The sequence below is a fragment of the Halichoeres trimaculatus genome, unplaced genomic scaffold (genome assembly GCF_033239565.1).
Source record: "Halichoeres trimaculatus isolate MK-OKI-2021-1 unplaced genomic scaffold, fHalTri1.1 fHalTri1_scaffold_19, whole genome shotgun sequence".
Classification (NCBI taxonomy): Eukaryota; Metazoa; Chordata; class Actinopteri; order Labriformes; family Labridae; genus Halichoeres; species Halichoeres trimaculatus.
In genome coordinates this window covers 17,142,817-17,169,633 of record NW_027437197.1, presented here as the reverse complement: position 1 = coordinate 17,169,633, position 26,817 = coordinate 17,142,817, and the positions used below count along the sequence as shown (strand labels likewise).

Sequence of the window (26,817 nt, the reverse complement as noted above, 5' to 3'; positions counted from 1 at the left end):
ATTTGTTTCTGGTACTTTCTTTATTTTACCAATGCGCTTCCCTTTGAATTCAAACCAAAGCAGAAAAAAAGACACTCAGCTGGCTGTTTCTGATATCAAAATAGAGTGATTTATTTGAGACACTGAATGACTTCAACGTTTTGTCTTGGAAACAGGTGACCAAACCCTGGATCAGGGTAAGACAGACAGAGAGAGATAGTAGCTGTCACAGCACTTGTTTTACACCCAGGGGCTCCTCAGCACGCCGACAACGGCCACAAACCTCACAGCCCAATTCTCAGTCTGACACAGACGATAATGGCTCTCCAATGAACAAAGTCTGAAAACAATGAATCACCCGTTAACATCCAAACGTGACTTTTGAAAAAAAAAAAAAAAAAAGAGGAGGAAAAAACTGTCAACAAAAAAATTGGCCCTTCACTTTCAGCAAAATCTGAACATTTGCTGAATCCACTGTTACAAAAAAGTGCACTTCACATTGTTCAAGAGAAGTCAGCTGAAAAGGAAAGACCAAGACAAACAAGGCAAATCAAAGCGTCGGATCGGAGAGTCAGATTGAAATCCCCCAAAACATGAGATCCCAGTAAGTGGATTGAAGCGGACTTTCCTCAAGCTCGGCTCACAACACAACACAGGCGTTTGAAGTGTGACCAGATCTGATCAGCTGGCACCACACGGCTGGTCTTAAGACCAATCCAGGATTGTGAATTTACTTTGCTCTAAAAAATCAGGAGGAAAAGTGCCATAATCCAGGGATAATGCTAATAAAGCTGGAGACGTTGTACTGCTCGTCAGACTGTGATGGTTGCCGCTGAACGCTGATTATGAGAGGCACGATTCTTCCATTTTTTTAAGGATCAAATAAAAACGAGACAAAGGAAGTGTGTGTTTGCTTGGCCGAGCTGAAAACAAATAATAAAAGAAGCTGATGAGACATGCGGTTGGTCTAAAAAGAGTTCCCATCACGTGACAGCTCTATCCATTAATGAGCTCCTACAGGATAAAGTATGCTGTATATAAACATATACACAGTATATAAGTCTGTGTATTAATCTAATTTACATATCTTTACATTCTTAAATTTACATCCAAAAAAAGGGACAATATTCTCTTTTTGTAAACTCCTCACATCCTGTCCGTCTATCCATGATTTTCAATCCCGAGCAGGTCGTTTTTCCGAGGTCAGGACTGTTTCACGGCGGGTTTCTTTCCCCTCTCATTGACCTGATGTTAAACGTGTTAGATAAAACCAATAAGCAGGACATTCAGCTTTGACCTTTACAAGTCCATCTGTGGAATAAAGACCCCAAAAGAGAGCAAGAAGCACTCGAAACAAACTACTCTCCACTGAGAAGAAGCCGAGCACCAATCAGTGCTTCGGTATCGAGGTTACTCTTATCTTTCAAGTTTGTTTGCTGGACATAAAGTAACATTTCCTCAGAGGATTTCTAAAAGTACAACCTTTCTTTAACAGTTCCCTGCCTCTCACAGCCAATCTCATTAACACCTCTCTCTTTATATAAAAGTCATCTTTGTGTCTCCACCCCTAACAACCCGATAACAGCTGGACTGGAGCCCGGAGGGATCGCAGCGCTTCCTCATTAGAAACCCTCTAGTACGTGGACGCACCCAAGGATGGGTGTGTGTTTCATAAAACACACACCATCAGACTGTAAGGTGCTGAAGTCGGATGGTGTCGGCTCCTCAGAAGCTGCTGCAGTCGTCTGGTTTCTCTCCTCGTGGGGGCTTTTGTTTCACTCCACCTTACGGCTCTTTTGGAGCAGTGACAGTTCAGTTTGCTGATGGTAGAAGAAGGCAGTCTGCTGCACATTCCAGGATTCCTCTTCAAAAGCAGCTATTTCCGCATATCGAGGACGCACACCTGGCAGAGGGAAGACTTTACTTTACTACCTGTTCTCACAGCAGTATGTTTTAAAATTAGGTACTAAAGAAAAGATGTTAATATTGTGGCTTCTTCAAACAAATCATTGAAGCTTACCGAGCCGTCTGATGCACTGGCACCGACTTTGTCTCCAGTGCTGTTCCAGCACACCTCGAAGATACCACCAGTGCCCCTGTAGCTATGCACTAAAGCTCCAGTCTGAAACCAAAGAAAGAAAGCCAGTCAGGAGAAAATCTTCTCTACTGTCTGAAGTTTTAATGTTTAGTCAAGATGCTTACCGTCGTGTTCCAAATGTGGACACATTTATCAAAGGAGCCGCTGGCCAGGTGCTTTCCATCGGGGCTGAAGGCCACGCTGTAAACAGGCTCCTGGTGCTTCGTCAGCGTGTGGATGCAGACACCCCGCTCCACATCCCAAAGCCGGACCGTCGAGTCGAAGGAGGCGCTGTGAAGACAGAAGAGACGAAATACAAAAACAACCAAAAATGTTAATTTAGATGGATGTTGGGAAATTTGCACGATTTGAAGCCTGCGTCTCTTTTCCCTGTTGTTTCTTCTTCTCCCTCAAAGTGTAAATGACTGATAATCAACACTGAAGGAAAAAAACACACAGAGTGACAGACGCCAGGAACTGAAACCCTGTCTCGTTTCAAGTCTTCATCTGTTTTCAACAGATTCTATTAACACGTCCTCCTCAACAAGGTGTTAATACTCGGCTCCTATGGGTGCCCTTGGCAGCGAACGAAAGCAAACTCAGAGCGACATTATGGATGCAGAAAAACTGAAGTTAATTAAAAATGCATCACACACACACACACAGCGTTCCACAGTGGCATTTGATGATGATTCGATGATGAAGTTCGTCTGAGCAGTAGCAATAATGGCAGTTTTATCTCTGATGGGATCTCAGGCAGGTGTGCTGATTGTCAGTGTGAGCTGTGAATTCCTGAGCGGGAACATTTACACATGCATGAATATGTAGGTCAGAGTGGAAGTGAGGCAGAAATTTTGAGCCCTGATTGTTGTTTAAGACACAGCGTCAGAAAAAATAACTTTTTTATGATCTAGAAGAGATTTTTAGTTTCACTTCACATCAAATCGCCACCAACAGTGTTGCAGTTTGCCTTTAGCTCTCCACACAGGTCATTTTTTTGTCCAGTGTCACAGGAACAGATCCTTTAAAATCTGTTAATACAAATGATGTATGAGCTGAAATAGAGTTTCCCACCTGGCGAGCATGATATTGGAGTTAGGGTTGCTTGTGCCGGGGCCTGTTGGGCTCCACTTGATGGTGTAGATTTCTTTACTATGAGCTTGAAGATCATGGACACATGACTCTTGTTTCATACTCCAAATCTGTAAGTGGAGGAAACAGAAAACTGTGACTGATACAAACCATTTCCCATGATTTTATCTCTGAAGTGTTAGTTTTTTCATTTAGTCTTACCTTTAGGGTCATGTCGTCTGAGCAGGACGCCAGCAGCATACCTGATGGATCCCACTTGATGGCGTTAACTTCATTCTGTATAAAAAACATTAAACTGGTTAGAAATCAAGCCCAGAGATGGAGCATGGTGTGAGGACAGAGCACAGAGAAAGCTGTTTACCGTGTGTCCCTGGAAGGTCTTCAGGGGCCGGTCGCTGCCAAGGCGACATACGTGGATGCACATGTCTGTGCTGCAGGAGGCAAAGGTGGTGTTGTTCTGCCAGTCCACATCGAGTGCTGGAGCTGTGGGTGTGATCATAATGAGACAGAAAACATGAATCATCCGGTTTATTCCATCATAATAATCTTTGCTCTGAATGAAGCGGTGGCCTTGCTTTACCTGAGTGGAAAGGAAACTGCTGCTTGGCCTCTCCTGTGTGTGCGTCCCAAATGATTGTCGTCTATGAAATCAAATTAAGAACAACAAAGCATGAGTACAAGATGTTATAGGCAGGAATGGAAGCAACACAGTGCATAAATGGTTCATAAAAAAGATTATGAAGGTCTGCCAAGGCTAAAATAGATAAAAGACAACTGGTGTCCTCATCCTTGGGAAAAAAATTTGGAGGAAATAACTTGTTTATGTGTAAAATGACATGCCATGAAATGAATGCCTTGATATGAGCCCATGCAGGAGAAAAAGTACAAAAAGCAACATACAAAGTTAGAATTTCATCATTTGTGTCCTTCGTACCTTATCTACTCCAGCACTGAGGATAGAGTTCCCCTTCTTGTTCCACTTGAGTGCAAATATGGGTCCTTTGTGCTGCCCTAAGGTGCTCGCCAGGTTTCCTAATGAATAAAGCAATATCCGTCTTTAAGGCAAACGCCACAGATTCTTGTGTAATAACAAAAAACAGATGAAGAATGAAGGACATACCATCTTTAGTCCATATCCTGGCAAATCCGTCATACGAGCCTGTTGCCAGGAGAGTCCCGTCACTCTGTTGAACAGAAAATGTTACTTAACCGTCTTCAGCTGCTCATCTGAGAAGAGGAAAGATGCTAGTGAGAGATGAAGAACCTACATTCCAGTCTAGTGAGGTGACGTCCTTGTTGCTTGGGACGTCTTGGCCACCTTCTCGGATGCAGTGGCGCAGCACCAGCTGAGTGGAGTTTGAGTTATTGTTCTCGTTCAGGTTCCAGATCCTGGCAGTGGAATCCCCCGAGCTGAACAGAATCAAGATTTTTGGAGTACAAACTGTCAGCTAAGTCTCATTTGAGGTTATTTATACCACAAAAGAAAAGCCAAAGTGAGATTTTAGTGTGGATTGACTCATCCAGCATGAATTAAGACTGACCCTGAGGCCAGCAGATCGCTGACAGGGTTCCAGGCACAGATGAAGACTTCAGACTCGTGGCCTCGGAGTACTGTGGCTTTACTGGCTGGTATCTCCATGTCTCCGTCCATCTCCATGGGCTCGCTGTGGTTGTCTGAGGAGGGTGGACAAACATGAGGACACATTTAAATCCATGAATGCAGTGGCACACTCACCTCACCTCTTGTTTTTTGATGTGACTTACTCATATTGTGAGTGCCGTTCTCCTCCCCATTGATGGTGGCGTCTCCGTTCTTTGGTGCGTTGTTCTGGTTACCAGAGGTTGATGCTGACATGGTGCACACTGACTGCTGCTGGGCCAACTTGTCCCGAAAAGCCTGCTGCCGCGTCTGTACCACGTCTGGCATCACCGCATCAATGAGAGACAGCGACTCAATCGGCCGTCCATCAAAGACCGTACCATCCTGCAGAGCCAGAGCAGGTATGATGAGATGATTAGACTTTTATTTGCTGTAATAACTTCCCATTACAGACACAAATGCTGTTTTCTTCTTCCAAATGCAGGACAGAAACATACACCACCCAAAGGTCACAGCCTCACCTCATTGATGCTGATCTCTGCCTCCACATACTGGAGTCCTTTCTGCAGGATGGAGATGAGGGCTGCAGGGGGCACTAGCGTTCCGTTGATGTTGCTCTGGCTGATGTGGCTCTCGATGCCAAAGGTGAATGCTGAGTGAGAGAAACCTAAAAAACAAAACAGCATCCACATGTTTCACAGGGAGAGACGAGATGAACACAAACACGACACAAACACTCACACAGAAGCCTTCTCTGATCCAAACACAGCTAACAGCAATCCAGCACAGAAACAGACCGGCATAACAAGTGTGACATTTGAGGGTTTAATAAAGTACACCAGAGACTGTATTGATCTGTCTTGGCAGCTGGTAACTTGGATTCTGCCAAATAGCTTCAGAAGAAGTCTCAGGAGTAAAAATCAGGGAGCCTGGATTTTATCCTCTGATCCTGTTCTTATCAAATGTTAGTTTACAGCGTGTTGACATTCACTCTGTACTGCATTAGAGGGCATGATTAGCCTTATTCTTACCCCAGACAATCACCCCTGAACCATTTGTCTTTATGGAAGAGATGAAACAATATTTGATCATGCAATGGGAGCTAATAAGAACAATACTTTTCATCAAACTGGTTTATGAAACGTGTTTTATTTGACAAGTTCCTGCTGCGTTTATAAATATACCAACAATTCTTCCCAAAGTCAAAGATGATAGATATCAACAGCCTATTCTTAAGTTTAATTAATTATTTTAAAAATGATTTAATGCACCAATATTTTGCTAGCAGCTGTTCCCTTTTAAATACCACAAAAACTGCAGATCACTGTTTCAACAAGACGTCGTTTCTCTGAATTAGGGGTCAGATGAGCTACTTTTCCAACATTGATCAAGGTAATAATAATAATATATACATGTTGTCTACTGACTGTCAGTACGTTTACATGCAGCTTAAGAAATCAGACTGCACAAGATCAGACTATTACAATGCATGTAGACAGCTTAATCAGACCAAAATCAGACTAAGCATAGCTTGATCGACACAGATAGTAGGGATGCCCCCATACATATTTTTTGACTTCTGACTAGATCAGATTGTTTTTATGATATGTTTTGCCGATATCGATCCGATACCAATTCCTTTCTCTTGTTGGGTGATTCTGTTGTAAATGGTGAATCATATTTGTTGTATTAAAGAGAGCCCTGTTGACGCCTCCTTGAGGAACACTCACTGTATAAATGTTGCAAGACGCTGTTTTACAATCATTGCTTTCCAACGTGGTTTGATTTACAGCAGCCGTAAAGCGTTATGGTGCTGAAAACATGGGAAAACTGTATTGGTCCCAATCAAGTAATGAAATCCGCTTTCTGATCCTCCAAAAATTGCCAAACCGGGCACCGACACCGATCAGTGTATCGGATCAGGACATCCCTAGTAGATGGTGCTATTAATGGCAATTGGACTGTGGATGGACTAGGCATGTCTCGGTAAGCAAGATTCACCCAGAAGGGGAAGTAGAGGACCATGATAAACAGGATCACTGTACTCGCAGTAACTAACACGTGACATCATATAAACTCCATCCATGTATCACACAGTCCAATGGATCCATTTTCAGAGTGTTAAGAAAGTGAGATGATCAAACCTGATTCCTGAAGGTATCTGTAGACCAAGAAGTTGACTTCGTCACTGGTTATACTCATCTTAGCCTGATGAAAAGGAAGAGGTATGATGGAAGGCTGGGCTCACTCCTGGAAAACAGAAACAGAAAGAGAGATCAAGATATTGTCACAAATTATATCTACAAACTCAAAAACAACCCTTCCTGGTTGGTCTCTGCCCACTTTCATCTTTCTTCATCACCTGATTTCCTCCCCTGACAATGTCAATGGACGGGTCATTTGTGAATCCATGTCTGCTCCTCACTGTAACCATCTCCAGCCTCTCCTTCCTTACTTAATGGGAGTGTCTATATCTATTTGGCTCTCCCTGAGATCCCAGTGGTGCTTCCCATTAGTGACCCAGCCAAGCATCTCAATGGAAAGTGCCCTGATAAAGCAGTTAGGATATTAAAAGCCTGTCTACTGCACATCCAGTGAATTACAGACGCAGGTTATTCCCCGCCTGACCTTCTCGGCCTGAGTGATTTCTAACATATAGAGGTGTTTAACACAGATGGTGTTAACATTTCAATTCAGACTGTCTCAAACTGAAGCAAGTCGAGGAAACAAAGAAGCAATTATGTTTTTTTAAATTCCATCTTGTTTTGTCCTCAGGCTGATGAACACAGCGGAGATTTCCCAATGGCTCACATATTCGCTTTGCAAGAGCAAGGTAAAAAGAAGAATGCTACTCACACACCCACGCACACAATGTCAACATATAGAAATATACAGTATGTATAAAAAGGGAGAGAAGCAGCTATAAGCAGGTTGAGAATAAAGGCTTAAAGAAACACACTGCAGCCCCAGAGTGAGTCATGATAAACTAAACATATCCCTATTATCTGCTCCTCCACTGGGAGATAATGGGAGAGACATTTTGCTGAGAACACAAAGAGAAATGAAGGGGGTGGTGTCAGGTATGAAGACTGCACTGCCGTCCAACTCTCATTCCAAACACTGTCCAGGCCCACTCAAGTTCCCCTTTGGTAGCGTAGCAACAAGAGAGATCGAGCAAAATAGACAGAGGATGGTGTTGTCCCAATTACCAGCGGGCACGCAGCCAGAGGGCTCCAACATGTTACTCAACATGAATTATTCACTCTTTCACCCAGGTATAATCTTTCAGATGGAGTCTGACTTTATTGTAGCACAGCAGACACGCTGGAATAATGACAAAAAACTGCAACGGTGCAGCTTTGTTTTTATTTTTAGCCATAGATTTTTTTCTCCCAGCACCACTTGGTGTTCTTTTGAAGATGCATTGAGAAAAAATATATTCTATAGCAAAACTGACTATTTGTGCCTGAATCCTACCACTTCATCATAGTGTAAAGTAAATATCACAAAGAGCTTGCAAGTGGTCCAACCATCACAAGTGAGTAAAACTCTCTGCAGACTTCACTGCATCCTCCACCTTTTCACTTGTCCCAGAATGAAGAAACAGAACAGCCTCTTCTATCTTCTTTCAGGGTCTGAAAGTGGCTCATATCTCGTAGCCTCTCTACCCCTCTGTCCAACATTCTGCTGCCTTCTCCTGATGTAATGTGATGTTTATTTTAACATACAGTCAATAGTACTATGCTGCTGTCTACAGCAGGGGTCTCCAAACAGTCATTAAGAAGCTCACTAAGCAAATAAAGTGTAAAAAGTGATAAGGGAATAAGAAAAAAAAAGAATTGACACAAACTATCTACCTATAACAACTCTACATCTCTCCATCACCTGACTTACTGAGCAGTACCGAGCAGGGCTGGGACAATACGCTGTTCTCCTGATTTGATTCTTTCATGACTTTTGGGGTGCTGATTTGACTTTAAATTGAAATTCAATATTCCAGATTTTTGCAATTTTAAGTTTCTCTTTTTAACAACAGACTTAGACTATGTGAAAAATTTGAATGATGATGTTGATGTTTACAGACTGAATCAGAAGCCATATGTTCCCAAAAATGCACATCACGTTTGTGGACTCAGTAACCTGCTGCTATTGTTTTCAAACTGTATGTAACAGAGTTATTGACATGAATTTGGATTTTACTTTACTGTTACTAAAGCTAGTGTAATTTTTTTAGATCAACAACGTATGGGGAAAAACAGACAAATTACAAGGCCCTGATATATGGCAAGCAGAGTCAAAAATCATATTAAAGGTAATCTAAGGCCCCATTTACACGGCAATGTTTCATCTGAAAACGCGAAAATGCAGTGAAAAAAATCTGCGTTTACATGGAAACGCTGATGGACTGTTAACGCTGTAGAAAGCATGCCAGGCCTATAGATGGTGCTATAAATGTCTTGTCCAGAAGCTGCGTTTGGGAGATCTCCACCGAAGTAGAGTTGAGCCGGTCATCTGGTGTATTGGGGAATACTAAGTTAAAAAGTGGAGCAACAGATGCACATTTTGTTGAAAGACAGTCAGCAGCTTGAGCAGATTCAGCAGCACAAGCACAACATGGTAGTTCGCGACGATCGTAACAGCGGGACTGTTGTCCTGTTGAATGCGCGTGCGCAAGGCAGAGTGTGACGTCAGCTTTTCCACTGAAAACGCCAGCTTACTGTTTACATGGCAATGGTGTCGGGAGCGTTTCAGAAAAATCCCACTCTGGAGGCCGTTTCCAAAAGTTTGCATTCTAGGTCGGCTGAAACGCCATTTCCGTGTAAACGCGAGGCTGAAATGCAACAAAACTTTCGCGTTTCACTCTAAAAACGTTGTCGTGTAAACGGCCTCTTATTATAAGGTGCTTAATATGTCTAAGGGATGCACCGACCCAATCCTTGTATTGGGTATTGGCCCCGATCCAGCACCTTACAGCTGGGTCAGGTATCGGTGGGAAAGGATCGGTCCAAACTTGACACTAAGGCTAAACTATGATTAAGTATACAGGGTATAAAATTCACAATATAATTGTCAATTCTGTAAGTTCTAAAGCTTTTTAACCAAACTGCTATTAAACATTTAAACACTTCTAGTTTAAACAAATATCGACTCCAGTAATTCCATATATACCCATTTTATATCTTTTGCTCAAAACATTACCACTCTTATCCCACAGTAGGACATGCAGCTTATTATTTAACACCTGTATTTGATCAGCATTGGTATTGGTTGTTACCCAAAGCCCAGGTATCGGTATCGGGACCAGAAAAGTTAGATCAGTGCATTCTCTAATATGCAGCCGGCAAAAAAAACAAAATTAATAAATGAGTAGTGGCTTGTGTCTTTAAAATATAAATATAAGTAAAATATCAATAATCAGCTCCAATGTATCGTAAATCCAATCACACATGACGTCAGGGTGACCATATATTTTTGTCCTTCCCCTGGTCAATCAGCTCCTTGACTTCTTCTGTTCCTGTGTTCCTTCATAACCAAACATCTGCCTTTGTGTGAGAATGAATGCCTGAGACAAACACCACAGAGACCTGCTCTTAAATAAACACATTCATAGCACGATAAGGCTCTGAGTTACCTTTGAGGTCACACCTAAAGTTCAAGCAACACCTGCAAAAGACAGAAAACTGCCCCACAAAACATCAACAAATGCGACTTTCACAAACAAAATCAGAGGCTAAAGCTCACTGCCGAGCTCTGCCAAAAAAACTAAACAACTCTGAGCTTGTCTAACTCGGCCACTGTGCCCTGATTTGACCACCGCCGCTGTGATTTCTCTTTAAGCTTTCATATTCCACAAGCAGGAAGGGGTGGCAGCATCAAAGCGAGGCCGCCGCTGCTCCCCAGACAGCTGCAGCTACACACCAAACAACTAGAAAACGTAATTAACAGGCAGCCTGGAGGGGCTCGGGTCCCACCGGTGCAGGACAGCAGCAATAATCCCTCAATCAGATGAGCCCGAAATGCCACCATCCATTACACAGCTCCCTGGGCATCCCAGCCTATTCTGACCGAACAATGTGGCTTCCAGAAAAGCAGACAAAATGCTAACCTCTGCAAGGACTTTAGGGTTTATCCTCTTGAGTTACAAGTGGAGTCAAAGTCTGGGGACATGAGTCTTTGGTGAAAGAAGACATCACTGAGGGCAAGAATACATTTAGAGGATGAAACCACCACAACAACAAAGCATTATCAGCATTCTTAAGGACAGTAACACATTTTTCAGCCAGGTGTACCAAAGTTTGACTGTGCAAACTTCCTTACATATGATTTCTGTGAAAAGTTGTGCAAACGTTTCAAATAACACTCAAAAACGTTCGACATTTACACAAACAGACACTCCGCTGGTACAGCAGGGCTTTTCAGTTAACTCAAATAAAACCCAGAAGAACCTGTAAACACTGCAGGCAACCCCACAGCCAGAAACAACAACTATTCCACATGGCTTAGGTTGCTATAGTAATAGGAGTCATCCCGCACGGTGTAAAGGTACCAGAAAAGTCCCACAGCCATTAACTGTATGTCTGAGCCAGATGTTGCAGCAGCAACCAAACCTGGAGGAAGCACGGCGCAGCGGGGAGCCAATTAGGAGCAGAGAGCTGATTTTTAATGTCGGTGCTGCTGAAGTGGCGAACATCAGAAACTAGATCTTATCTCAGATGCTTCAAATTGATTCAATAACGTCAGTTAGTGAGGTGATAATCTCCCTCTGCAACTGATTAAAGACAGGATGGGCACTTCAGTAAACTGTGAAATGTGCTGTAGTTCAGATTTTTGGATAAACTCTTCTGCAGTTTCCAAACAGATCTGTCACATGACATTGTATTAAAAATTCAGTTTGTTTACGATCCAGTTCTGTCTGCGGGAGTCAATGCATCCAATTTTAGTCCATCTCTTCATCCAACTTTACAGCCTCCTCCTTGAAGTGGTTGTCTTTTTCTTAACTAGCAGCTTAATTTAATGACCTCTCAATGACAAATTAATAACAAAAATTGTGTTTCTTCTTGATGTGACAACATTCTGTTCTAACATACCCAGAGTGAGCAGCCAGAAAGAAAAATGACAAAACTTAGGAAGATAAACTCCTGAAATTGTATGATACTAAGGTCCTGAAATATCAACACGTCTTTGCCCAGCCTAATGGATAAATGTGCATGTCAAGTATCCTCTCTCAATTAGTCTATTTTTGGATTCATAGCCATGTAAAAAAAAACCTGTTCATAGAACAAAGACCTGGTGATAAAAAGAGCAGTTCAGAGTCAAAGAAGCAGAAATCAGTTAAATGCAAACCCTGGTTTGTTCTTCATTGTAAAATTGGTGTTAAAGCTTCCAGTTGCAGCTGTCTAACAATTGTTCAGCTGCTGGGTGAAGCTTTTTCTCTTGTGACACGACCAATAAGGTTCAATGGAAGGTCAATGATCAGTTTAAAGGGTTAATTGTGCAAAAATCCAAAACGATCCAAAACGAACCAATATGTTATTCAGGCAAAAAGTGAAAATAATACTCGATGATAACTAAACAAATAATGATGGTAGAACCAAGGTGATAAAGATAAACATGACGAAAAGAGACGATGAAAGGTGACAGTCAAAAATATCTGAGCTCCAGACTCTGAGATTCTGCTCTACCATACATAATGAGTAGAAAAAACTAACCACACCCATGGATGGATACAGGGCAATGACATCATCAAAGTGACATCATCTACACCGCAAAGTAAAAGAAAGCGGCTAAACTTATTTCAGCTTCTACTCCTCCACTGTAGTTTGGCGTAGCGGTTTACCAATGCAGAAGCCTTTGCACATAGCCTGACATGCAGACCACAAGCTCTGTGATTGGTCAGCTGAGAAAGATCATGCTTCCTGTTTTAACACTTCTTGACATTAGCCGTATATGTCATCTCCTCAACTCATCTCTAACGTCTCTTAATACTAACATGTATCTGCTTTGGTATCACACAAAAACTGATGTGGAAAATCAAAAAGGTTATGTAGCACGACACCTCGTGTGGTGTGGAGGTGTACTGAAGAGTGATGCAAAAGTATTCAGTACTCAAGTCTGTAATAGCTAGAGTCAATGCAGAGGTTTAAACCTGGCTTAAGCTACATGATAGTCCCGCCCACTTGCAGAACATTACAGTTTGAATATTACCCGCTGTATTCACACAGTAGCCCAACCTGACTTTTTTTCTTCTGAGCCACATGAATTTCACCATCCCCATATGTAAACAGATGGAGGCTGACAAACAATAAAATGTAGAGAATAGAAAAAACCTCAATTGTGGATGAAAAAAGAAGTCATGCTGTGGTTATAAACCTCATCAGGGTTGACTGAAGGATGTTTACTGCTCCCTCAATGACATGTTAACCACATGTGGAGCAAACGTTCATCACTTAGAGCTGCTGTCAGAAAACTCGTCAGACTGCTACACTCGGTCGACCACGGACAAACTTATCAGTCTTTTATATCCATCAACCACACGTCACATTTCATCAGCACATTTCTGTCCAACACAAGACTCACACTTCCCCTACACAGGTGTGTTTAACAGCCTGGAGTCCATTTCCTGCTGACTTTATGTTTGAACATGCACACTAATTAAATCTGTTCATATTAGTGAAATGATGACAGGATTATTCATATCTGGAATATCTGAATGCCGTCCAAGAGACGTGGCACAGGTGTGTGCACATTCCAGGAGTGTCTTAGATTCAATGTCAAGCAACGAACCAGGAAATAGTAAAAGTTTCGTCATCATTTCTCAGTCGGTTGATCAGAATGTGCAATCAGTATCTCAACTGTAAAAAAAGGAACAGGTTGATTGAAATAAAGCATTCAATTCATGGCTGGTTGTGTATTTAAACTCCATTTGTAAGAGGGTAGCTTCACTATTTAACCACCAAATAACTCCTTCAGCAGCTCTCTAAATAAGACATAAAGCACACAGTATTCATCCATCACTGCCATAGCATTAAATGCATTTTGCACAAAACATTTCTCTGCAAAAATAATAGAGCAATGAGAACTCCAGCACCAGTCGTCTCCTGCACATGCAGGTTTGGAGAAGAATGATGTCGGAAAGCAGCACACCAGGGACCCCATTTTCTCCTGAACGGTCACCTCCTGACAGATGTGCAAACAAGACCTGGAAACAGCAGCCATTTTCTCTTGAACTGCTCTGCTGAGTAAAAACCGGCCTTTGAAGCTTCTGGTTGGGCTGCAGTCTTGGGGGGTGGGGGTGGGGAGAGGAGGAGGGAGAGTGGGGGAGGGGAATGTGAGAGCGAGTGGGGTGGGGGGTGGGGGAGGGGGAGCGGGCGGGAGTGATAAATAATGATTCCCACACAGGTAATCACAACAACCATTTGTGCATTATTCTTCGCCTCTCTCAATGAGTCACTTAGCGACACTCGATGTAGGTCGGCGAGCAGTGGAGGATGGGAGCCTTCAGTCTCCAGGGGAAACACTTCTCCCACGCTTCCTTTGGGTGGCAACACTCCTTGTGTTTACCAGGGGTGGCCAACCGTGTGTCAACAAAGACAACCGTCTGCAGGTTTTTGTTACAACCAAAGACGCCCAGCACATGAACACACCTCTGAGGAGATGGGCGAGTCTTATGAGTGTAATCTGTCTCTGATGGATTCATGTAAAAGCTCATATTTGGCCCCAAGAATCCTGAACCCCCTACCTTTTGATTTGCAAATGTGCTGGAATATTTTAATTCTCATGAAGATAAAAATCTGTACATGCTTGCATAAAGACAGGAGTTTAAAGAGTGCTTCTTTCTCTCTTTCAATGACAAATGGCTCACACACAGGCATCGTGTGTATTTCTTCACTGAGGAATGAATGGGGGATGGTGACAGTCATCGGGTATCACTGAGAGGATCATCATAATGGTGTCTAACCGGGAGTGTCAGCACCAAAGATCCACCCTCTTACTGAACCCATTAGCCTCAAATAAAAATGACAACTCCCTCTGGTCTGTTGGTGTCATTCTGCTTTGATCGGCTTTGCATTTTTCAAAGAGGAGGTCCCCGATTGAATTCCTGTTAATGAGGACAATGCTTTGCAAACAAAAGAGGGGCGAAACAATGCAAATATAGAGAGCTGCATGGAAAAGAAAGCAGGCAACAGGGACCTGGAATGATGTGGGAATGATCAACAATATGATTCTGTTAAAATATGAAACAGAGCCAGAAAATCATCATTCATCCTTCAAAGCAAATGTCAACAAAACAAGATTACATCTTCACAACGGCATTATCTGCTTTAAAACAATGTTTAAAAGCAACACAATAAATCCTTTCTGTTTCTGTACGACTTCCTCACACCATGTGTATTCTTATGTCATGCACTTGAATTACTATCAGAGCCTAAATTCAAAACGCATCTAAATTAATGCAGCAGTTGTCTCCCTTTATTAAATCTGATCCATGCATTTGCTTCTCATGCAGCCCGGCCGCCTACCACACATTTGCATGTACTTGTTTCTGCTATGGTTGCTTTGTGCTGTCAGTCTCTGGCAAAGAAGCATCAGAAGCACAGAGGCTCCATACTTTGACTAATGTATAACATGGATGGGTCATCATATTTATACAACATACATCATTATCCATACCTGTGTGAAACAATCTAAGACACAACAGCGAAAATTCAATTCATCTGTATATTATGTAGATATAATGAGTTTGCTATTTATAAAAGACACACAGTGTCACTTCTCCATGACTCCTAGTGATGGGGCTGATAAGGGTAACATTACAAGAAATTATCTGGCTGAAGAAAGTGGCAGCAGCGTGAAACTAGAGGAAGGAAACAGCTGCAAAAGAGGTTTAGACATGGCTAGCTTTCACAATTACAAAGAAGAAAGGAATAGCTACTACAGCTCATCGTATCCTGTGCAGTATTGTATGTTTATCTCATCCTGTGTCTGGTAGGATATATCAGGTGTATCATATTGTTATGTGCGTTGTATGTCGTATTGTTATGTGTGAGCATCATATTGTGCCATGCAAATGGCATGGTGTACTGTTGTATTGTATGGTATCGAATACATTGTGTCATGTCATGCTGCCGTATCGTCTGTTTGTTGTATTTTTCATTCATACATGTGTTTACTCTTTGTTTGATGTGTCGTGTCGTTTGTTCTGGTGTTGTATCGTTTGTGTGACGTATCATTCATGTGTCTTATCATATGAAATTGATCATGTTGTGTCATGTGGCTTTGTATGGTCTCATATCATTAAGGACAGGTACCAAATTAGGTACTTTTATAGGTGCTGACTAGGGATCCACGATATTGGATTTTTGCCGATATCCGATATGCCGATATATCGAAACCCCTTTCGGCCGATACTGATACCGATAATCACAAGTTTGTTTGTTTTTTTCACTGTAAAGAAAGCTAAGTCTATCCTGTACTGGAATTTATATGTTACTCTTATTGTGACGGTCTTATTTGTTTAAGAAACACACATAAAACAAGACAAAAAACATTTGATTTTACCATAAATATGAAATGTATCATTTTTTCAAACTCAAGACATTCAGTATTGAAATACAGAAAAATAATTTCTTTAGATCACGTGAACTTTAGATGTACAATGCATTTTTAAACATAACCAAGTTGCATTTGATTATTTTAGAGCTACTGTAACAACCTGGTGACAGACACAGAGCTCTGCAGTGCAAATAAATGAAGTGCTTCATTTTATTTAAGGAGCTTATTTTTCAGATGGAAAATAATAATAATCCTAACTGAATAGCACCTTATCGGCTGTGCCTATCGGCAGAAATTTTCATATCTGCCGATACCGATAAACGTGTTTTTAAGCTTTTATCAGCCGATACCGATATTGTGCCTATAATATTGTGCATCCCTAGTACTGACTGAATTCCATCTGTAGTACCGATTCACATTAAATCAAACGGTTTCATTTTCAGGTACCCAAACATATCCTTGTGACTGTGAGGGAGTGGAAGAGTAGGTGCTTTTCCATACTGGACATGAACACAGCAATGCAAGTTTATATATTGTTTTCTATATGTTAAATTAAAAGACTTTGAGATTTCATAATAAAACAAATGAATATTTATTATCACATAAATACACACTAAAGTACTAAAAATTGGTACCATTGAGCACTGACAGTGATTGCCAGGTACCGTGCATCTGTACCGTATCATTTCAAACGTGAAAGGTACCCATCTCTACATATCATGTTTCTAACATATGCTTCTGTGTAATCATCTCTTGTTGAGTGGTATCTTATCGTGTCGTGTTGCACCATATCTTAACCGAACATGTTGTATTGTATCCTATCCTATTGTGTCTAATGTTGTGGTATAGTATAGTAGCAAATCTTTCATTCTGCATCATATCATACCATACTGTATCATGCAACATCTTATCCTGTAATGGTTTACTGTATACCATCTGGCAGTTCCCACAGATATTCACCCACAAGCCCTCAGAATGAGTCAAAATCAACTCAATTAAGGACACTAAAAGATACACAACCTCCCACTTTTGGACCCAAAAGATACAAAAATCTCAGATGCATGCTAAACACATCTCTATGTGCTTCACATGGTCATATATGTGCTTAACGTCTCTATATGTGCCACCAATCTGAGCACTGACCAGCCGTGTGTAGTGATACCTTCACAGTCACAAGGTTATCACAGGGCACGTCCAGATCTTGATATTCTTTCTGCATTAATCTTGCGTCACATGTGCATGTAGGCACACAAGGGCAGATTGGCTGTGGGGCATGCATGTGTATACTGCTGTGTGGGGGTGGGTAGTGAGTAAATAAATGTGTGGGGGAGACTGTGGGACACAGGGAGCTCTTTAGATGCTCAGTATGAGACAGAATAGAGTTTCTCTTTGCTAATGCTGTGCAGATGATTTAAGTAGAGGACATGATGAATAAATCTTTAGAATGCTATTACTTTATGTTTTGGCATTAAATGAATACACTTCACTCATTCATACTCTGACATTTCACTCTCATCACTGCATGTTCACAAAAATGTAGCTGATAATTCATCTCTTCGCTTTGAATCATGGCCAGAGCAGACGTTTTCCTTCCTGTTGCATGACATGATAAGGAGACAGACGTCAGTGTGTTGCATCTGAAATCTAGAATTACCGGTGTAAGATATCACTACACACACATGGCGGGTGTTTTTGGAGAGTGCAGATATGACCGCAGCCTCCACGACTGAGAGGAAGAGAAACTGACACATTTACGGTATTTCTTAACAAGCTGGAGTTACATAAGCCGAGTTTCACAAAGAGGGATAAACAGTAGAAGAAAACAGGATTCTGTTTTGACTATTTTTATGTAAATATAAAGCTGGATGGTGAGAAAAAGCCCTGAGTGTCCTTGAGGTTGTCCAAGTCAACAAAGAGGCCACAGCCAGGTGATTCTTTCTGCAGCGAGATGAGGATTGCACAAATAAGCTGTAAACACACAAGCACACACCAGTGTGGGTAATACAAGTGTTGCTATGGTGACAAGAGGATCCTGCTTTTCTGTCAACAGCTGCTCATGCCACCCTAAATACCCCCCCACCCTCAGTCTCCTTGAGCTTCCCTCCATCTGACATCAGGGTCAAACAAACAAGGCAGACAAGTGAGCTAAAATACTGGTGCTCAGCCGAAAGCTGTTCATGGACTGTTTGTTTACCCAGCATTTACACAGCACAGATTCCCCTTCATAATGTGTGTGTGTGTGTGTGTGTGTGTGTGTGTGTGTGTGTGTGTGTGTGTGTGTGTGTGTGTGTGTGTGTGTGTGTGTGTGTGTGTGTGTGTGTGTGTGTGTGTGTGTGTGTGTGTGTGTGTGTGTGTGTGTGTGTGTGTGTATGTGCGCGCGCGTGTGTGTCCAAATTTCTGCTGATTCTGACTCGAGGATCTGGAGTTTGGGGACACGACAACCACAGAAAAGTCTCCTTTTCCAGTGAATCCACAGTTTATGGATAAAAACTCTTTAGCAGACAGACTGCTGTGTGACATAACAAGCCTCATAAGGTAGGAAATGACAAACTAAACACTGAATGTGAAACTTTCACCCCTGATCTGCAGATGGTCTTTTAGTTTCTGTCTCAGTGTGTGTGGTCAATGCCACAATTCACAGGTTTCCTGTAACAACACGCTCACTCGCTCTGTCTGGCCAAGGACACGCACACACAGAAAACTTTGAACTAAACAAAGAACAAGGAGAGAAAAAAAATCTTTTTGTGTCTTTTGAAAGAAATCTTAATGACTTTGATGCAAATGTGGGGCTGCTGGTTAATACAAGCATGCGATGAAGCTTTTGGAAGTCAAAAGAGGTTTGACATTATAAAACAGTGCTGACGAGATGAACGGAAACCATTTCCGTGTTTTTATGAGAATTATAATAAAGCTTCACCTTCATTTCTGCCCTTTTATGAGGACTCTGACAGCCTGAAGTGTTACAGACACCTTATCAGCAGGTTTACATAATCATACGACCCGACCTTATCTCTAACCACACTGAAGAAATGTTGTAACAATCAGTATCTATGTTTAAAGATTAACACGGAAATATTTATAGAGAACAGCAAGGAGAGAAATGAAAGAAATTCTGTACGTTTGTTAGCTATTGTAATGATTTATGTAAAAATCAGTCACTGTGCCATCGTTACAGACTCACAGAATCAAAACTCACCTCTACCTCAATTTTCTCTTGAAACTAGATGATCAGGGCAGTACACATTACTATTATTACTGTTTTTACTATTGGTGAAACAAATACCGGCTGGTAAAAACCATAGACTGTATAAACATGGACATGGACATAGTCTCGCAGACGTCACCCGTCTGTTTCTGAAACATAAAATAAAGCACATCGGCTTTTTTTGGCTTGGTGTGTATGTGGCTTCCAGTATTTCCGGTGCCAGGCTCAAGCGAACACTTGAAAAAAAGAAGATTTTAGCACTTCTACATTGTCTCATATTCTTAGACTTAATCTGTACTTGCAGTTCACTACAGGAAATGTTGGGGGCAGTATCACTCCCACTGTGTTATTCACAGATACAAAAGAAGTTCACTTGAATGATGGCTAACAGCACGGAGGGTGCTCGGATAAGCCAACTCAGGACTGTTTGGGAGCATTTTATCAGAAACAAACTGGTGAAACAAGTACACGCTGCACGGTGTAAAGATAAACTCTCCTTCCATGGCAGCACTATGGCCATTTACAGAAGTCTAAAACATGCATGTGCATGCTTAAACAGGCCACGTAAAACAGGGATCCAAAATAATATGGCATATGATTGAGAGTAATCGACCAATAGAAAAACTGATCAATGCATTCTTCGACATAAAAAAATCATCATGCAGCCCAATGAGTGATAAGTGGCTAGCTTTCTGCAGCGTTACGAGCTGCGTCAACATCAGTAAACAAATACCATTTCTAGTATTGTTTAGTAGTGTTCTAATGATAATCTCATTAACAGCCTTATGTTAAAAACAGTTTGTGGAAGTAGCCAGCAAATTTGTGAGTAGATTATGTTGAAGGAGGAAGAGGAGAAGCAAATTTAATTGGCAGTCTTCGTTTTTGCCTGTGGCGCAGATTTTGTGACGTCAAAGTCGTACTTATAAAGCAACCTGGATGTTCAGATTGCGGTGGCCTTCAAATTCAATTCAGTATTACATCTGAAATGTGACCTGTGCTGTTCACACTGTCAGAAACAGCAGAGACGGGTCACATTTGAGCAAAACTATCAGATTCAGGTCATTTTAAGCTGCAGTGTGTATAGTTTTGTGTGACATTACTTGACATATTTTCGTTTTTTCGTTTGTGCTTTTGACAGAAAATTGTAGCTGTACACATAATTTACAACATACTTAATTTCAGTGTCATGAATAACACATTTTAAGACAACAGCTAATTTATGAGACTTTTACCTCAGTATAGCAGGTGGGAGTATTGTTGAATGAATATTGTTAACTTTAAACTCCATGTTGCCAATTTAAAGCAGGATATCTAAGCAACTGTTACACCTTGTTTGAAATGTGCAGCACACAGAAGCTGAATGGTGGGGCGACGTTCTTCAGCCTCTGATCAGACCACGGAGGTGGTTACAGCAGGGTAATGGGAACATTACATGGCATTTGTTGAAGTCTATTTCTCCAAAAGTTTCATTTTTATGCAATGTGTGTGTGAGAGAGATCAGAAAAGAAAAGAGGAAGAAGAAAGAGAGACGAGTGATGAAAGCAACGCCACTAAGGGGCTGAAATCAGCAAAGGTTGCACTGTTTTAAAATGACACCAGGCTGATGACACCCACAACCTGCAGCTGTGTGTTTTGTAGCTTTTACACTCATTTGTATCAGGAAAATGTTTCTTGGTGGCTGTACTACTCATCCTTCATCTTCTTGATTTTTCACAGCTAGACAACAGACAAAGAAGCTGACAACACCGTGTTAAACGGCTGACTCAGAAGGGAGTGAATGGACGGACTGAGTGGAAAAAACGATATTCCTTTGAGTTCAATAGTTTGTCACTCTGGCATGCATGTGCTTGCACAACTTCCTCAACAGTCATCTATTAACACAGATAGTGCTACAGTCAGCCTTGAGTGGAAAATGTAGAATAAAGTCCTGCTTTAGAGGCAGACTGGATTAAGTAGTGTCGCCCTTTTTGTGCTTTTACTGTCACTGGAAAGACAATGTTTCGAGTCCACTGACTGAATCTGATGTGGTTTGTGCCAGAACGTGAACATGTGCCGTTTCCCATAAATGCTTGAGTGAGGGAAAGTGAATCATTAGCTCAGCTGGTTTCAGACACAATAGAAATAGAAACTGATAAGATGCTAGACGGTGAAATAACTGAACATCTAACACACCCTTTAAGGCATGCGGCGTCCTCCCACTTGTTTTAATTTAAATACACACACAGACAGGACAGTCTCAAGACACAACAAAAGGCGAATGGTGCCCCAAATCCAAGACTACTCCACTTAAGAACGATAGCTTTGAACAAGAGTGACCACTTCTCTCATGTTGGGCTGAAGCCCATGCACACTGTGTGTTTCTTTTTTAGCCGGAGAGAATGGCTCACCTCCCCCCCTGGCCTTACATAAATAAATACTGTTACAGAAATATTTGGACAGCCTGATTCAGAGCTCTACTGCATCACAGGCCTGACATGGGCTTTCTCAGGGACTTCCTTGCCCTACTTATGAGCACAGGATACGCTCAGTCTAAACAAGACGTAGCACAGGTTTGCTGATGTCTCTTAGACGCTTCATTTCACCCCGTCTTTAGTAGACGCATTTGAGGAACTTGAGGACAGTCTGAATGAATAATCAAGATTTTTAGCATACTGAAAGCTGCAGTCCTGAAACTGAAGACACACTGAATCCTGTCACTACACAAGAAGCAGACAATTAACTGTGCGGCTGCAGGATTATTCATTAATGACTTCTGAAGACTCATACAAAGGTAACTGAGTCCACCTATGACCAAATGAGTGAAATGTCAGCCAGGAAAGTCTATGAACACTGGGAAAATTAAAGCTACTTACTGTGTGAAAATTGGACCATGTTCCTGAGCTATAAACATGAGGTAGTAATGAGCTACCAACACACTGGCTTTAACACATTTAGGGATCATTTAATGGAAAACATAAAGAGGCCTGAAACCTGCAATTTGGGCTGTAAAACTTCTATTGTTCCTTAAATGGACGGCACTAAACCTGTTTTTTTAACTGCAGTAATTAGGGGTTGGCTTCAAGTCGCTGACTCTGGTGACAAAACTGGTAAACACACAGGAAGGGAACGGTAATGTGGCTGTAAGCTACAAGACATTGTTTTAATGGAGAGTCTTTAAATGTTTGGAGGTTTAGAAAAAAAAGAAATACCTCTTCTTGCTAAAACTGTTGGGTTCAGATTGGTACTATGGGTAAAACCTGTAATATTATGTTCACTTCAAAAATCCACTGTGACAAAATGATCCTGACACAAAGAGAACTGTCTTCAAAGCACATAACCAAAAGCTAAATATACTGAGGTACAGAGAGTGCAAAAGGCAATTTCATGTACTTGACAGGGGCTCTGATCTCCAGCATGCCCTGTAGCTTCAGGTTACAAGCACACTAATGTGTTTTCAGCTTGAAATGAAAAAGGTCTCCATCAACACAGGCACCATTTTAGTACAAATCCTAATGTTTACCAACACGTCTGAGCGGTCACATGATCATTTATGTGCACTTGTCGTGCTCATGCTGGTGTAAACAGGCTGTGGTTCTCTCTTCACCCAAAGCAGACCTGCTCCATGGAGGCCTGATAAGGAGAAAGACGTGGGAGCTGCTTGAGGTGTAGCTTCATTTTTTAAGATGTGGGGAATAGTTGTGCCAAATGAAGAGTCTTTATACTATCAGTGACCACTCAGATCACATCAAGACGTAAGAAATAGGAACAATCAGCAAGCCAGTGTAGGCGTCTACATCATGTCTTTTTCTGTTACTACAACCTACGATGTTTAACTTTACAGCTCCCAGAACTAAGGGTGACTCACTGATTTTTAATATTTGATTATTCATTTCATTAAAAAAAATCAAATAAATGTGATCAGGGATTTGTCGTGATTTTCAAGTTTTTGATTCATCGCCGAAGAATCAAAAGATTCGCCTACTTCATGACTATTATCACAGCTTTCAGTTGTATTTTTCTAATGTTTGGGTTCTAATGTGAAACAAACTCCAGACAATGGTTGCAGTTGGGGATGGGTACCTTTCACATTTGAAACGATACGGTACCAATTACCAGTACCTGGCAATCAGTATCTGTAGTCAACATATCTAGCATGGAAAATCACCCACTCTTCCGCTCCCTCACAGTCGCAAGGATGCATTTAGATACCTAAATGAGGTACCCCTTGATTTTACATGAATTGGTACCCGGTACTTTTTACTAAATTCAGTTGGTTCCTATAAAAGTACCTAGTTTGGTACCTAATTCATCCCTAGTTGCAGGAAATTGGTAAGCTTTTGCAATTAAATAATAGAAAAAAACTTCCATTATTACATAAGATAACTCAAAATAATATGAGAAAGCATCAAAAATACATGAAAAATAAGGCTGGGCCAATATTTGTGAGGTAGGTTAATAATATCTCGATCATAGCCATATGTTTTTCATATCTGTATCTTTACATGGTCATTAAATAGGTATTTCTCCCTCTTCTTATTACTCCAGGAAGGAGATGATTCAAATAATCCACAAATAGTTATCTGTGACTCAATTCTTCTTGATGGCCAGGATGCCAAGACACCAATGGCTTAAGTTTTGGGGTTTGAGGAGAAAAAATTTCAACTATAACTTTAGTTTAGATTAAGTTCAATGGATTTCATTGGGTAAAAAACTGCATGGCAATGACATATAAGGGACTAAAATAATCAGATGTAATCCATGGAGTTATGGCTATAAAACACAGAATAAGGATTTGAATCGCATGGTATTTAGGAAACAAAACTATAGATGATACCCGAAGAATACAGAAAGCCAAGCACTGATGCCATTGTTGGTTGGCTGGACTGCAAGAGTTAGGATAACGATGTATTGCAGCATCAATGTTTTCAGGGACATTATATGAAAAAAATTATCTCAATTGGAGTCATATGGAGCTCTAGTAATTAGATTTGTATATGTTAGTGGCTGTCATCAAGTGTCTTATCCTTCATGGGACTCCAAAAGAAAGGGCAGCATTAGCCGACTTCTCAAACCAAGTCTAGCCAGCACTTTATCTCCAATGAGTCCTTTTGTTAAGATGCCTCCAACATCTCTGAAGAGCCAAGTCTAGTGAGCACAAATACAACAGGGTCAACAAGAAAATGAGGGCATCACTTTGGCATTAATTATTTGGGCCACTGAAGTAGAATGAGTAGCAGGCAGCATTCAAACAGCAGTGTATTTCCATGCTAATCCCTCTCATGTCTGTCTTTGGAAGAGATAATGAAGACTTTGATGCTCTGAAACAAGGCGAGACGCTTTAACAGTGTCTGTACATGCTGGATCTCTCATTATTGCTGGAGAATGAGTAGAATCACAATGTTAGAAGTGTCTTTTAATCCTTTTCCAAAAGTACGAACTCTCATGTGGACATGTGCAGTCAGCAGCTTCATAATAAACTGTGTTTTGTTTCACTTTATACCTTGTATTATACCTTAGGAGAGCTACAGGAGGAGCAGCTTATCATTGAAGTTGTACAGTAACATGAACTGTCCCTTGAAAGCTGGTGGCTTCTACTCTTCAAACTTAAGCAACCCCCTGGTCTGAATAATGGTATAAATACGTATTATTTTTAACTTAGCTTTCACACAATGACTGAATCTGCGATCCTGCAACTCATATGCTGGAGCTACTGTGCTATAAAGACAAAGATCCTAATGATTCCCCAAAATGGGACAACCTTTAACCTCTAAAACTTGGAGGTATTTCGTGAAGTATGTTTCTTTGGAGCTTTTACGCACACTGTGTAGATAAAGTAGGTAGTATGGGTGCCGAAATGATAATGGCACAAGAAAGAATTTCAACACACGTGTAGAGTCAAGGGGTGACGAAGCTATGTGAGCCGGTAACCTCATAATCAACGCCATAATCACCCATTTCTGAAAGTCAAATCCTCAATCCACACAGAAACACAGAGCAGGGATAAATAGCAGCGCAACTTACACCATGCCACTCGACTTTTACGCGCTTACCTTTTTATTGTGAGAGTGAACTCGTGGTGTCCGCCGCCACCTCTTCCTCTTCCACAAGGAGAACCTCCAACTTCAGTAAGCCAGCAACGACTTTCCTCCCATTTTGCTTATCGTCATATTTCAATTTCCGACCGCTGCTCTAACGCCTGTGACTCACTGTCGGCTAATTTGCGCTGCTTACGAAGCAATTTCGCTCGGGCACTCTCACAACTGGCGGTTAAAAGTTGGAATAAACCCGAGTTTCTGTAGCTGAGGAGGCTGCAGGCTACTCTGTGGGGAGTTTCACCGTTCACTGAGAGAACAGGAACATAAAGAGACAGCAGCAGGCGCTGATCGGCAGCGGGAGAGAGACGTAGACAGAGAGCAGGAGAGAGAGGGGTGGTGGGGGGTGAAAGGAAGCTATCTGACCTTAAACCTGAATAATGTTTTCATACAAATGTGCAGCACTGAACACAACAAACTTAAAGCTTAATTGATCTCTTAATAGTAACACAATAACAGTTTTTACCACAATGCCCCAATTCGGTCAAATAATACCAAATTATGGCCATAAAACAGCTTCTTCCTCACTATCTCCACAGACAGAGCTCATTTTACATTAAGAATACCTTATGGAGTGTTTTGTATGCTTTCACGCCTTGTGGTTGTAAACTGGACCGAAACAATGAAACATTTTGCTACAATTCGACCTAAAACATGTTTCAAACAAAATAAACGCGCTAAATGTTTTATAATGTTGATTTCTCCTCCAGTAAAGGCAGTGAGTGGAGTTTCTCAGGCTACACTGTAGCATGTTGCCTATCTGCTGCCCTGTGAGCTGCTTCCCCTCCCCCCAACGCTCCACTATTTTTCGCCTGCCTGGTCACACAGCGGTTGATTAATTCTCCTTTCGCCTTGCTCAGTCATTCAGATTTGGAAAGTAAATAACAAGTTGACATCATTACGGCTCTACACTGGTGTGACACATTCCTTTGGTTACCGTACTAAAGGCAGCAGAGGCGCAAGACACATTACACGCTAATGTGGCTGCAGCTTCAGCTGAATGGTGGGCACAGCATTGCAACAGGGATGTCCAAAGTCAGGCATGTACTCGTTATGGCACTGAAATAATCATGTTTGAAATATGTTCACATATGCCTTTCCTGATAATCCCCAAAGTACATCTAAGTAATGTCTCACAAAACTACATCTGTACTGTGCATGCCCTTACGAAAGAAAAATATATTGCCGCATATTGGAAAATATCATGTCATATATTGGGTAATATATTCCCATATATGAG

The 26,817-nt window shown here is 41.4% G+C and overlaps 1 protein-coding gene across 1 annotated transcript; it reads right to left on the bottom strand.

The window, feature by feature from the left end:
• Window positions 1-86: 86 nt before the first annotated feature.
• Window positions 87-26,383, bottom strand: tbl1x (transducin beta like 1 X-linked). Its single transcript, XM_074695078.1, has 15 exons — window positions 25,536-26,383; window positions 6,893-6,998; window positions 5,270-5,415; window positions 4,913-5,132; window positions 4,690-4,822; window positions 4,417-4,558; window positions 4,269-4,332; window positions 4,083-4,180; window positions 3,729-3,789; window positions 3,510-3,631; window positions 3,350-3,424; window positions 3,131-3,258; window positions 2,182-2,347; window positions 2,000-2,101; window positions 87-1,882 (listed from the first exon to the last, which is right to left on the bottom strand). The coding sequence occupies exons 2-15, from the start codon at window positions 6,948-6,950 to the stop codon at window positions 1,856-1,858; spliced, it is 1,542 nt and encodes a 513-aa protein (XP_074551179.1). The 5' UTR covers window positions 6,951-6,998; window positions 25,536-26,383; the 3' UTR covers window positions 87-1,855.
• Window positions 26,384-26,817: the final 434 nt, after the last annotated feature.